The sequence below is a fragment of the Balearica regulorum genome, chromosome 19 (assembly GCF_011004875.1).
Source record: "Balearica regulorum gibbericeps isolate bBalReg1 chromosome 19, bBalReg1.pri, whole genome shotgun sequence".
NCBI lineage: Eukaryota > Metazoa > Chordata > Aves > Gruiformes > Gruidae > Balearica > Balearica regulorum.
The window spans coordinates 1178668-1192366 of record NC_046202.1 but is presented as its reverse complement, the minus strand read 5'-3'; the positions used below and the strand labels follow the sequence as shown (position 1 = coordinate 1192366).

General features: G+C 43.3%; 2 protein-coding genes across 23 annotated transcripts in view; one reads left to right on the top strand and one right to left on the bottom strand.

Moving 5' to 3' along the window:
• LYRM9 (LYR motif containing 9) overlaps positions 1 to 2147 on the bottom strand; it is a 41070-nt gene extending 38923 nt beyond the window's left edge. For 8 of the 20 annotated variants that reach the window (XM_075771747.1, XM_075771745.1, XM_075771746.1 and 5 more), the window contains exons 1-2: positions 1650 to 1881; positions 117 to 227 (exon numbers count right to left, since the gene is read on the bottom strand). The gene's annotated coding sequence lies outside the window, so the exon portion shown is untranslated. The other 12 variants (XM_075771761.1, XM_075771758.1, XM_075771754.1 and 9 more) reach the window with 9 other exon arrangements.
• A 461-nt stretch (positions 2148 to 2608) lies between these two features.
• NLK (nemo like kinase) overlaps positions 2609 to 13699 on the top strand; it is a 62331-nt gene continuing 51240 nt past the window's right edge. For 2 of the 3 annotated variants that reach the window (XM_010309425.2, XM_075771744.1), the window contains exon 1: positions 2684 to 4263. In XM_010309425.2, the coding sequence (XP_010307727.1) occupies positions 3806 to 4263 (458 nt within the window). In that variant the 5' untranslated portion in view covers positions 2684 to 3805. The other variant, XM_075771743.1, reaches the window with a different exon arrangement.

The window sequence follows — 13699 nt, the reverse complement described above, 5'->3', positions numbered from 1 at the left end:
AAATGTGTGGGAGAGTTTTAAAAGCCTTCCAACTTTCAGAGCACTTCCCCATGCCCAGGCCCACCCAACCTACTCTGTATCCACTTCCTTCCATTGTCCCCCACACCACACCATACCTTGACAGAGCTTGAGGGGAAGCACAGACCAAAAGAATCCTTGGTGCACGCCTTATTTGTATTCACATCAGCAGTTTGTTATCAACTTCAATAAAAGCTTCAAACAGACAGCTAGAAATACAAGTTCTAAATAAGTATTCTGACTCTTCTTCCAACATGGAATATTATAAAATGGCTGTAACCCAAATCCACTCTTGCTTTTTTTTGAAATAAAAAAGTAAAGTCTCTGTTTTTAAAACTGTGACATGATAGCAAAATTCTACTATAATTCCAGACTGGAATATTAGCTAACAACATTTCAAAATGCAACAGAAACAGTTATAACAAAGAAACTTGTCTGCTCTTTTGAGAATGTAAACAAGAAAAGTCTTGCAGGAATTAAGACAAAAAGTATCCAAACCCCATTATTAAGACGATTTTGCACTCAAAATGCAATTAGGAATTGCAGCAGGCTTTCACATTTATAGTCTCCTTTCCCCCATGCTGTACAGAAGTCCAACGATGTTGTTCAGTTTTTAAGAGACACACAGAAAAGATCACAGTACTTGATACTGTGCCAACAGGGGTTTGTTGGTAAGACTTCAGCAATGCAGTTGTACTATCCCAGTTCTGCTACCCTTTCTTCCCCTGTTCTGACAGGAACCAGGCGTAGAAAAGGAGACTGTCAGCTCACCCCAAACGGGGGCACAGACAAACTCACCATCAGTCATTTACTTCCTTTGGAACTTCTCACCCAATTTAATCATATAAAGGAACCTCTTTATCACTCTCAGAGTTAATTTAACCCTACTACCATCATGAGTAAGGCTCCAATAACTAGGAATTTTTGTGAAGTAAAACTATTAATCACATAGGATTAATATTCACACAAGAAAATGGAAAGTGTTAAAACTGTCAATTTTTTATTAGTCTCTATGTTTTAGGGAACACTTATGCTTTAAAGAACCACACCGCATTCCCCAGGCATGCAGATTAATGGCATAAGTGAACTAAAACAAAAACCACAAAAAAACATTTTGGTCCTAGGTTAACATGTACTTCACATTGGAAAAAACTTTGTGTTAAGGTGCATGCTGCAGCAAGCCTCAGAAAAACAGAGAACCAGCTATAGTATCTGCTACTAGCCATCTACCGAAAAGATCTAAAAATCTCTGGCGGTTTTTTTTTGGTTTTTCTTCCCGCTGAGCCAAGGGAGGCGGGAAGCCCATGCCGTGGTGTGACACGGTGCCTCCCACCTGCTTCTGGAGCCTCCAGACAGGCCCCGGCCCTCCGTGCCGGCACCCTGCCCCATCTCGTTTGCTTCAAACCTTGAAGGTAGAGCCTTCAAGCTTTACCTTCTGGTCTTCACATCGAAGGAAAAAAAAAAAAACAAACCAAAAAACCCAAAAGACATCGTCCCCCTGCAGAAAAAGAAAAAAAAACCCAGAAGAAGCTCCACACATTTCGAGGCCAGCCCCCGCCTTTAAGGTACATTCGCCTTTCCTTAGCCGGGTTAGGCAAGCTTCTTTCGTGAAAGGCAGCTTTAGCAATCACCCTCCTCTGGAGAGCGCGGCTGAGGCAAAAACATCTACCTCAGGAAACCGAGCTCCTCTTCCCTCGCCCGGCCCGGAGAGCGGGCTGAGCCCTGAGGGCCCCACCGCCGCCCCAGGGGCAGCCGGTCTGAGGGCCACGGAGAACCACACCAGCGGGCAGGGCACAGGGACCCGCCCCGGCCGCGCTGCGCCCCGCTCCCCCGGCCGGGTTCCCGCTCCGCTCCCCGCCGCCACCCCTCAGCGCCCACAGTGACCTCCGCGCCCCGCCGCGTCCTTATCTCACCCCGCCCCGGGAGCGCCATTGGCCCCTCCCGCCGCTCATCAGCCGGCTCCCCACCTCCCATTGGCCAGCCGCCCACCTGCAGACGGGCGCACCAGCCACTTCCTTGTCCGTCACCCGGCGCCTAGCACCGCGATTAGGAGGACAAGGGCTCTTTTAACGCCCATCGGCGCTAATCACTCGTGAGGAGAGCTGTCAATCACGCCGCTGCCTCGCCTCCGAGTACTATTGGCCCAGTAACCCCTTTTCGGGCTTTCGTTTCTCCTCATTGGCTAATTGGATCGGATAGGGCGCTGCGATTGGGTCAAAAGCAGGCCTTGGGGGCGGGAGTCGGCTTAGGAGGAGAGTCAATTGGCCAGAAGGCTGGAGCGGCGCCATGTGATTGGCAGGAAAGGTGAAGGAGGCGGGGCCACCCGAGGTGAGGGTTGTGTGAGGTGAGGGAATCTCGCGGGGTCTCGCTAGCTCTGGGCGCGGAGGCGCGCGGTGATTGGGCGGTGGGGGTCAAGGGGGCGGGACTGAGTCAGGGAGTCTCTGCAGCGGCCGAGTCCTATGGGCCGGCCGAGCTGGGTCCCGCTCGGTGATTGGGTGGGGGCGGCTCTCGCGGAGCCTGGTGGGCCGGGTCCGATTGGCTGCGGGCGGGTGTCGGGCGCGCGCCCCGCATGGGGGCGGGGGGGGCCGGCGGGGGGAGGGCAGGCCGGGTGCGCGTGCCCGCTGTGCGCTCCGCGCTGGGGCTCCGTGAGGAGGTGAGTGGCGGCGGCGGCGGCGGCGGGTCGGGCGGCCGAGGCGGCGGCGGCCGGGGGGCGGAGCGGCGCTGCGCGGCGGGGGCCTGAGAGCCCGCCGGCCCCCACCTCTGCCTGCCGCACGCACGCAGCGGAGACCCCCTCCCCCCACCCGGCCCCGGTCCTTCCCCGCCCCGCCGGAGGGGGGGCCGCAGCCGCCGGCGCCCCCCCCGCAGAGGCGCTGCCCGCCGCCGGCGCTGGGTCAGGCTGTCAGGGCGCCGCCGCCGCAGGCGGGGGCCGGGGCGCCGCCGCCGTCCCTCGCCGCCCCCATCGCATCCTCCCCCTCGCCCCTCTTTATCCCCGGCCCCGCGCTCTTCCCTGTCATTCATTTGTCACTTTCCCCGCTCCCATTTTTTTTCCCCTCGCCCCTTCTCCCCCTCGTTCCTCCGTTGTTTTCTCTTCTGCCCCGTCCCTTTCTCTTCCTCCATCTATTTTTATCTTTTTTTTCGTCCCCTTCGCCCTCCCCCTCCTTATCCTCGCCCTCCTCTCCTCACTCCTTCCGTCCCTCTTCACTTTTCCTGGGTGCTCGTGTGTGTTTCAGGCCTTCAAGGAAAAGTTGCAAACTCCCAAGTTTTTTTTGCTATATTTGAGGGAGCAGGTGTCGGAAAGGAGGGAGCTATGTAGGAGGTGCCTGGGCGCGCAGGGAGCTTTCGAGGAGATAAATGGAGAGGATGTGGGAATGGAAGGGGTAGACCTGTCAGTCCTCTCAGGGTGTTCCAGGGGAGAGACTCCAAATCCTCCTTCTGGAGGGAAGGGGGATTGATCGCTGTATTTCTATTTTTATTTAAAAAAAAAAAAAAAGTGAAGAAAAAAACCCCAAGCAACACCCAACCCAGTTGCCCAAGGATGGAGTTTCAGTAGCCGACCACAGCTGGACTCTTGGGGGAAGAGGGTTCGTGCACTCTGGCTCACGCACACATGAAGAGATTCTCCAAATTGTTTGGCTTCACCAAGAGATAAGGCCAGTTGAGCTCAATGTTTTTCAAGGTGGGCCGTGTATGATGAAGCCCAACTTCTTTTAAAGTGTAGCAGATTTCATTTTTATGGCCAAATGACAGCTTGACCCAGTTGTTATCCAATCAAAGGGCATTTTTTTGAATGTCTCTTTGTGGCACAACAGCCAACGCAAAAATGATGGCGGCTTACAATGGCGGTACGTCTGCGGCAGCAGCAGGTCACCACCACCACCATCACCACCACCTTCCTCACCTCCCTCCTCCTCACCTCCATCACCACCACCACCCTCAACATCACTTGCATCCAGGCTCTGCAGCTGCGGTACATCCCGTACAGCAGCATGCCTCTTCGGCAGCTGCGGCCGCGGCAGCTGCGGCCGCGGCCGCGGCAATGTTAAACCCAGGGCAGCAGCAGCCATATTTCCCATCACCGGCACCGGGTCAGGCCCCTGGACCAGCTGCAGCAGCCCCAGCTCAGGTACAAGCTGCAGCAGCTGCTGCAGTTAAAGCGCACCATCATCAGCACTCACAACATCCACAACAGCAACTGGATATTGAGCCGGACAGACCTATTGGATATGGAGCCTTTGGTGTTGTCTGGTGAGTAAAGAAAAAAACCTAAACCGATTTTTCCTTTTCATTTTTTTACCAGATCATAATTCATTCTTGGTTTTGTCATTTGAATCCAAGAAAGCTGCTTACTACAAATTTTTTTTGCTGGTTCTTCTCTGTTCTTAGAAAGTTGGCTTCACTTGTTTTGGTTGGCAGAATGAGGTTTAGAGTGGTGAAGAGCAACCTCTGACTAACAGGCCACACCATCAGTCTCTTTTGAGACAAATGCAACATGTTTATATACCTTCTTAGTCATTTTATTAGAATATGCATGTTGTGTAGCTAAGCTCTGCTTCCTAAAGTTTCAGGTTAACAAATGAGCGTTAGCATATATGTTTTGACCTGACCTAAGAGTTAGAAATTCAAAGCGTATGAAAATGTCTTCCTTTTGCAGTCACCTGCCAAGATCTTTGTCTAGGAGACTGTTTGACCTGCACTAGTATGCTGTATGCTACCCGAAACAGAGTATCTGAACTTTGCTCTCCTCTCATAAACGTAAATGGGATTTTCTGCCTTACTGTAGTACTGCCTACAGTCCTTTTATTCTCCCAGCCACTATTCCAGAGGACTTTGTCAGCGAAGCATAATCTCTTCTAATATATTTTGTGATCGCCTTAATATAATGTGTGTAATTATTGCTCTTCAGGATCACTGAAGCAAAACTGGCATGATTTTTTATTTTTTTATTTTTTTAATAACCAGTTGTCAGTTAACCGTATTCTGAAACGTTCATTAGAAACATGAAAGGTGCCTTGGTGGTGTTTTTGAAAGCAAGTGCGTTGCAGCACACTTCCTGTATCACAAATACAAAGTTTGAAGTGTGTAACTGTGTCGCGTCCCTACGCAACTTTCTGCAGCATTCAGCTGACAAGACTTGCCGCGGTGCTTCAGGAGTTTTGCTTTAGGTACTGCCCGTACTTTACTTTTACCGAGAGAGGAGTATTGTGTGATGGGGTTGCAGTCTGTGCCTGCGCGTGGTGGCAAAGCGCTTTGCAGGACTGGCCTAAGAAGAGCAAAACACTCTATTCCTTCGTCCCAGCCCTTAAAGTTGATCACTCATAACCAAACCGGTGTGTTTAATAAAATTGTGTTTTCTAAGACGGCTGAACAAGCTGCACAAACTAGACGTAAGTTAATGCTAATAGCTGATCTTGTGTCCCTTAATTCAGAAGGCCTAGGGAGTTCATTTAAATGCTAAGTTTTCAGAGTCGGAGGGGTGCTGTGGTACAGTTAGCACTGCTGTTCTTGCTATGATATGGTATAAAAACCAATGAAAACTGACAAGAAATCTGCTGTAAAAAATTATCTAAAGATGATTTCCATCTGTTCATATATTTTTGATAAAGTGTAGAGTTTTTTTAACTTAATTGTTACAGGCTTGCTTAAATTTAGATTGTTACGTAAGATCAGGCCTTGTTATCGTTTCTACAAGCATTTTGTTTACCTGTGTATATTTCCTAGGTCTTTGTTTTCTCAGTTTTATTTGCAAAAAAATAAGGTGCAGAGAGAGATCTGCTTTCATAATATTCAGTAGAATAAAAGGTCAAGCTTGCATATTTAAATATAATATCATTAAGAACACTGAGGGGAAAAAAAAAAGCGTAGAAAGAAGAAGAGTCTGCTCTTGGCTGACACCAGGTAGAACGGTGCCAAAAGTGTCCGACCATCCCGAGACCCCTGATCGTGCAACTGCATCCACACAGGCAGGAATCGCCACTAGTGGGACTGTGCTTGCAAAGTTGTAACTACAGCTTTTACTTCTAGATGACAACAGCTTAAAAAAAATAAAAAATAGAGGGTGTTAAATAAAATAAAAGCAGAAGCTTGGAGGTCAGATCTCCTTTGGCAGAGCTGTAGGGCTACGCAGGCTGAGAGTGTAATTGGCTGAAATTCAGTTCCTCTTTGCTCACATATATTTGAATTCAGTGATCGCTGTTAGGCTCTTGGCATTGCATATTATCTTCTGCAAGTGAATGTGAGTCTGTAAGCAATAATTAAACTGAATTTTAGATTTCATTCAAAACATGAAAGAATGCCCGTGTAATTTAATTTCAGCCATGAGAGATAATAGAACTGAACATAAACGTGGATTTGGGTATTTATAGCTTAAGTTGACTTAGACGTGAAAAACGTATACTTTGGTACAAGCGTAACACAGAATTTTCAGTAATGTCAGGCCTAAGCTAATTTTGAATAAGGATTCTGTTGCTTAGATCTGTATCTCTTTCAGAGCATGTACTGGCACTGATAGATAACCGAAAAGTTCCTATCTGTACTTCTGAGGGAAATGGATGTTACTCTACAGACAGTTTGAGTACTTGAAGAAGTCGTCTTTCACCTTGCTACTCAGATGTGTCATAGCATTGTCTAGAAAGATACACGTTATCCTGCAGTTAAGTTTAGTCGTCAAATAAGTAATCAGTTGTGTGTGGTGTTGAGTTTCCCTTTAGCTTACAGAGAGAGATTTTGACTTGGCAGTTGAATTAGCATTTGTCGTTAGTTCATTTACCTGGTACTTTATGATGTTTTGGGGTAGCTAATGTGCTGCTGGAGTTTTTCACTCATGAAGAGCCAAAGTACCATGCTTCAGCATTTTCATTATTAACTCACGAGTGCTTGTATTGCTGCCGCTAGTATTTGTGTACACAAGCTATATCCTTGCTCATCTAATCACCATTACGTTTTAAATTAGCTATCGTTGGCACGTCATCTCCTTTGACTACGTGTAGATTTTAAAGTGAACTTAACCCAAGCTGGCAAAGTAGCAAAGAATTTCTCAAACAATTGGCATTAAATTGCTATATTCATCCGTTTTCATTGTGCTTTTAACATAAAGACGTGCATATTAATGCCGTACCCAAGCCTGGTGTTTCTGAACTGTGGTGAAGGGGGGGGGGGCATGCTGAAACAGGGAAAGATGCGTAGGAACCTTCCCCCAGGTTCTGCAGATTCGTTTAACCACACTCTAGTTTGGCAAATGGCCACGAACCAAGTTGCGTACCTAATTTGCTGAAAACAGAGCAATTTGCTCTTTAAATATTCACTGTTAACACGTTCTTCAAGTGTTGAAAAAAAAATCCGGATTTTAGTTTCAGTGACAAACTCTGTTTGGGCCCCATGGTTCAGACTGTATATCTGATTTTTGGAAGTCTTGTGTGTATTCTAAGAATAAGGAGCTGTCCTTTGCAGAAGTGCTCCCTGTTTTGCTGGGGAGACATGCTACTGCCATCTGGTGGGATTCATTAAAAAAAAAAAAAAAAAAAAATCTGATGAACCTCATCAGAATATCTGATGAAGTCTCATAGGTTTGGGAGTGAAGAGTGAAGCCTTAATACCTCTGCAAGAGGCGCTTGTGCTGTTTTCATGCAGGATTCCTAGACCGGAGAAGAGGAACTGCAACTTCTGTGGAGGTAGACAGGGAATAATTCCTTTGGTTGCTGGTTCCAGCTGTTAACACTGCTGCTGAAATTTTATGAAAATATCTTGTCGGTTGGGATATATCCACCCCTGTGGGATAAGAAACTATCACTCTATAAGGTGTGCGGGGACTGTATTTGTCTTATGTGCGTCTCAGATTTTGAAAAGTTATTGTCATTCATCAAAGATGGTGAAATCAAGCAATCTGTTTTATTATTATCATCACAACTATGTTAAAAGGTATCTCTGTGGGAAAGCTGTTACAAATGACAATAGAAAGAAGTATATTACTTTGTTTTTTAAGTCCTGATTTACACAATTTTAACTTGCAGCATGGTTTTTAATGTATTTGCTTCTAATACTTTCTGTTCAGAAAGTCAAACAGCAGTATAACGTTCTGAATAGTTTGGTTGTTGATGTTGAGGTAGGACATTATGTACAGGCTGCCATACCTTTTAAAGGCAGAAATAATTTAGCCTAAATCTACTGTTCATTCCTGGCCTTCGAAGGCCTGAAATCACTGAAGTCATTGCTAAATAAAAATCGAAATAATATTACATACAATTGCTTGTTGCCTGGACCCTGGAACTATTTTAAGAGGGTTTTATCACTATACTGATACTAAGCACTGCAGTAGGAAAGACGTTTCTAGGATAAACCGATAATCCCCTGTTACTTTAAAGGAGTGTGTCATGCTGAGCAAGTATGCAGTATAGATAATTTGCTTTGGACAAATTTGCTAGAATGTATATTAGGAAAAAAGAAAGATGTTTCAGCTTCAAAAAAGTATGAGTAACGGTAGGATAAGTTCCCCTTCTGATGTCTGATATTGCTGTGAACCATGATAATGTTTTGCATAGTTAATGCAAATAATAATGCAAAAATATAGTCTGGTAAGCATGAAAACTTTAGAAAAAAGTGAATTATGAAAACTTTTAAGACTTTTAGTGTGAGTTTTTTTGGTGGTGGTTTTTTTTTTTTTTTCCCCCTAAGCTAAAGCGGTTTGTATCCTGATCTTTTTCCAGTCCCTCAAAACTCACCTGTTAGTGGAAGACAGTACTTGAACATTAGGAAAGTGTCCTGTGTTAATTTATATTTAGATGGACAACTGTTTGCTTTGCCTTAAACTATTTCATCTGACATTTTGTATTAGTCTGAAATTACTTTTTTTGTGATTGATCAAAAAAAAATGCAAAAGGACTCTAAAGTTTATCCTGGAGCTCTCATTGTGAATGAGCCTGAGCATAAATGGAGAACTGTAAGCAGGAGGTGATGTCGCTGGTAGATGGAACAGAACATCCACCAGAATTGGATAAAGAGGCTCTGGAAGGAGTAATCCATGCCAAGAAGGTTATCTGGAGAGAAGATCCCTGCAGAACATTCAAACTAAGCAAATCCAAGGAGCCTTTTAAAGTACTGGTACTACAGCTGGCTACGATGCCATGACAGTACTAATCAAGAATATAACTCAGGGCTTTTTTTAAGAGTGAAAAACATCTACAGTATGATGTGTTGATTTTTCATGTAGTGAAATTGGCTTTTAGTAATGGGCAACAAAAATGTTTAAAATTAATAAATAAAATGGTCAGAAGTAGTTTGGAAAAAAAAAATCCTTCCAGGATATTTGGACCACTTGGCTGTCTGTACTGACTGTTGTGTTTAGCATTGCTGATGATCCTCACTCAGCTAGGTAAATATGAAGCTTTTCCATTCAAATGTGCATCTGCTTTGTCTACATAGACTATAACGGAAAGATGTGAACAGAAATTTCCAGTTAGAGAAGATTACCACTGTTGAGTTCTTTATAGTCCCAGTATGCAAACGCTTTCCATTAGAAACTGTGATATAAACGTCATTGCAATTTCCTGACTTCTTCTGGATGACTTTTTTAAATACCGTTGCCTTTTGTTGTTCGGCTGGGTAGAGTCTCTTTTCTACTAGTGGGCTGCCTTGGAGGGGCTGTGGGTACCGACAGAACCATTCCCCATAGGAGCACTGCCTCCAACACTGCCTTTTTTGGTTTTCCACTTGTGTCCTGCTTCAGTGAGTTTTTCTCGTCTGGGGTGTCTGATGCAGATAGGCAGTGATTTCCTAAGGAAGAGACTAAGTCGTTTTCATCCAGTTATTTCTTGGAGGAAACCACGAGTTTGCCTGAGGCAATACTGGCAATGGGCGCATTACAGAGCAGAGTGTGTATTGTGTTTCACGCTTACCATCACAATTTAAGGATCTGCAGGTGATTATCTTTAATAGCTATGTCGGTATTTTTTAAAGGATAGCTTTATCTCAATTGGATTCTGACTCTGTGAAGAAATTTAGTAGAAATATAGTAGAACAATGACATTTGTTTTCTTTAATCTGGGAAATTTTGCGAAGCTTGTATGTTTAAGTTGGGTTTTTTGTTGGTTTTTTTTCAAATTTCATGAAAAGAAAAATTCTGTTAACAGTTAAATGACTAGTCCCTGAATGTGCTGAATTAAATGAAATGGATATAATAACTCCTTGCATTTACATTAGACATTGGGAATTAAGTGAAATTCTATCTAAGTCATATTCTAGATTGTTCATTATTGTCTTGTAAGATGATGCAAGAAGGAAGGAATGTGGATAACATTTTTTCCTCAAAGTTGAGCGAGGACCTTTTTGAATGAATTAGTTGACTGTAAATTATGCCAAGGTCAGCATTTCACAGGTCACTTGAAATGCACTGTCTTTGCAGCACCTGCAAATCTTCCGGTTGTTTGTATCACATCCAACTGCGTGCTGATAGTACGATTGGATCGTGGTAGCATTCAGTATTTTCTCTTTCCTCTCAATTCCACAAATGTAAGAGCGGAACAGCTTGTGACTGGATCTACCATCTAATAGTGATTTTTCAGAAGATGTATTTCAGATGCTCTTTTCCCCTCTCCACCCCCCCCACGTACTCTTTCACCTTTTTTTAAAAGAGTATTCAAATTGTCAAATTCACTAATCCGAACCCACAAATGCCTTTAGTGTTTATAAATGGGCGAAGGTGTAAGCAGTCGTGCCAATTGTATGTGATCAAACAGAGAAGTAAATAAAGGCAAGTAACAAGTGTGTGTGTTGTGTGAGGCTGCTTGATGTCGCTAGGCTGCTTGATTTCCTGGGGAACAATGGGACTGAGAGTGAAAATAGCTTTGGGCAGGTAAAGTAGAAGGAAGCCTTTGGGACATGTTTGAAGTGTTTTTTGATGACTTGTAATGGTTGTATCTGGGTCTCATGTATCTTTAATCCTCTGGAAAGTTCTGCCTTCTAGTCTGGAATACATAACGTTCAGCTTGTCCTATGAGAAAAGATAGCTCAAAGTTGGGTAGAGCTTACTTAAACTGACTGTGTTTATTAAAATGAACAATAATTTGTTAATATAATTGGTAATGGTTTTTAAAATGGCGTATTAAAAAAAAATCCACAAAGAACTGTAAATTAAGTGTTAGAAAATAAGAGAATGGAGAAGCTGCCTTAGTCTGCAAAACTGAGCATAGATGAATGAGTTTTATGATGGAGGGAGATGTTTGGGGGAATAATACTGTATTTTAGGTTAAACTATTTCTCTAGGCCCCAGTATGTAAGTAGACCCATCTGTTCTGTATTTGAGGGTTAACTTTTGCAGTCCTATTTCTCTGAGTTGTTTGTAAGCAAACACAGAACATTAGCATTACTACTAGATTTGGTGTACCAATGAGATCTAGCTCCCGGGGGTTTTTATATGGAAGTTTTGGTTACTTGAACACAATGTGCCTTTCATTTCTTAATATGAAAAGTTGCAATGGAGCAGTCGAGTCCTCTTTTTTACACAAAATGTGAAAAATTTTCTCCTCTGTATTTTTGAAAGGTTGAAATGACACACAGGAAATGCTACCATCTTCCTGCATGAGCTGGGGATAATTTAGTTGGGTGGAGTGTGCAGCTGGGTTGCAATGTTTAATCAGTTCACATCCGTATTCCGCTTGGTCTAACCAAGGTGGTCCATGCTGGCTGTGTGGTGGCCACCCCATAACCATGCCGGTGTTCACAATTGCGTGGTAATGCTTGTATTCTCATACGGTGCTTGATATAAGGGATGCTGAAGCGATGTTAATTACTTGCTAGGAGCAAGAATATGTTATAGGACTGTTCTAACTGGTCCAAATAGAATTTCAACTGAGATAAAGAATAAATATTTTTTTTCTGCCTTTGTTGGTTATATCTTTGCTGTGTTTAGATTTCTGTTGGTCTGATTTCTGTGCTTGTTTCCAAACTCTGGAGATTTCCTGAGAGTAGAACTGGCTACTTTGTTGAATTTGTGAAAAATGAAAATCCTAGGAACAGAGAATAAGATGATATAGGGGCAATTTAGATTTTAAAATCCTTCTGGAATATGAGAAGTAGTGTAAAAGGTAGGATCTGTACTCAGAACAGCTTCTAGGGTTTACTGAAAACCCATTTATTTCTGGTCAAAGAATTCAATAAGAAGCAGCTTGGCTCAGTTACTGCAATTTCCTCTGTAACCTTTAGAATCTAAGAGTAAGCACTTGATTAAAGATTAAGTTATAAATATTATTGCGACAGTAATCTATCTGAAAATGTTTGGATTTTGTTTCTGAAATTGAAGTTTGTAGTATGCCTGGTACTTAATAGCTGATGTCCGTTTTAAACTTCTGTAATAGATTATTTAATGACTGTGATCAATGACTGTGTTCTCTGTTGCTTAGTACCAGGTATTTACAATGATATAATTACTTTCTGTAAACAAAATACAGTCTCAGTTTTCCAGGCTGTAGCTTGGATTTATGCCAGTTTGAGTCCATCCTAACTTACATGTAAAGTTGGGAAATTCTTAAAGTAATAAATAATGGGTTTAGGTAATGCAGCTTTAGTGGTGACGACACTGGTAAACAGAGTCATTAGCCCTGGTGTAAACTGTTGGGTTTGGAGTTGTATAGATCTCCTCCCATGCTACCAGATATGGAAAGAACAGTGTGTGATGATGCATACTGGAGGTAGATGGGAGCATAAACCTGTGGAGCTGAAGAGTGGGAGCTTCTAGGAGGAGAGAATTGGGATGAGGATGGGTTAACTGGCCGCGCAGGATGGAGGAAATGGGAGAATCCCTGCTGCGTGCAAAATAGCCCGTTGGCCGGGGCCACAACTGTGTCATGCATCTGTCACTGATGACATTTCTCAAAGATGACAGCTATCTTGTCTGGGTTGGAATAGTGCAGATTGCTTTTCAAACACAGGAAGAAGCTTTATAGCTCCCAAAGTTGTCTAATGTGGATATACTCAGCGGTTCTACAAGCAGCTAAGTGCAGTTGGTGTGGGCAGAGCCCTAGTGTTATAATTTAAAAATACATCACATAGTAGATGCTGTAACTTTTGCTTTATTGTGAGTCAAACTAACTATTACATCCAATTTTGTAAAAGTAGACCCCTGAGTGAGGTAGCAGATGCTTAAATGAAAGTGGCTTATGACAAGCAGTACAAATATGTATGTAAAGGATAGAGGTTTATGTGGTTAATGCATTTATTTATTGATAATAGTATTTGACAATAATAAGCAGTAACAATGAAAAAGTAAATGCGAGTGGTAGTGGATGGGATGGGTCGTGAATGGGGTGGTAGCTAAAGGTGGTACAAACCATAGCAATTATCTGCCATCTAAATACAGAGAGGTTATAAAAATTAATGATGATGATGTAGAAGTAAGCCATGCTGTTTAAAAAAACAACACAGGTAACGTATTTTCTTTTTTTCCCCACTGTGTTCTGACTGTCCTTTTCATCACTTCCCCCCCTTTTTCTTATTTTCCAGTATTGTCTGTGGCACTCTGTATGAAGTGCAGCTTATCAACAACATGTTTAAATGAAGACAATAGTGTTTAGATACAAGGGCTAAATTGTAGAAAATAAATACTGCTTCTCTCTGGAAATCACTAGAGCTCCATCCGTAGTGCATTGTAGGAGTAACCTGGAAAAAAGCAAAGTCATCTGCTCTATGGAAACGT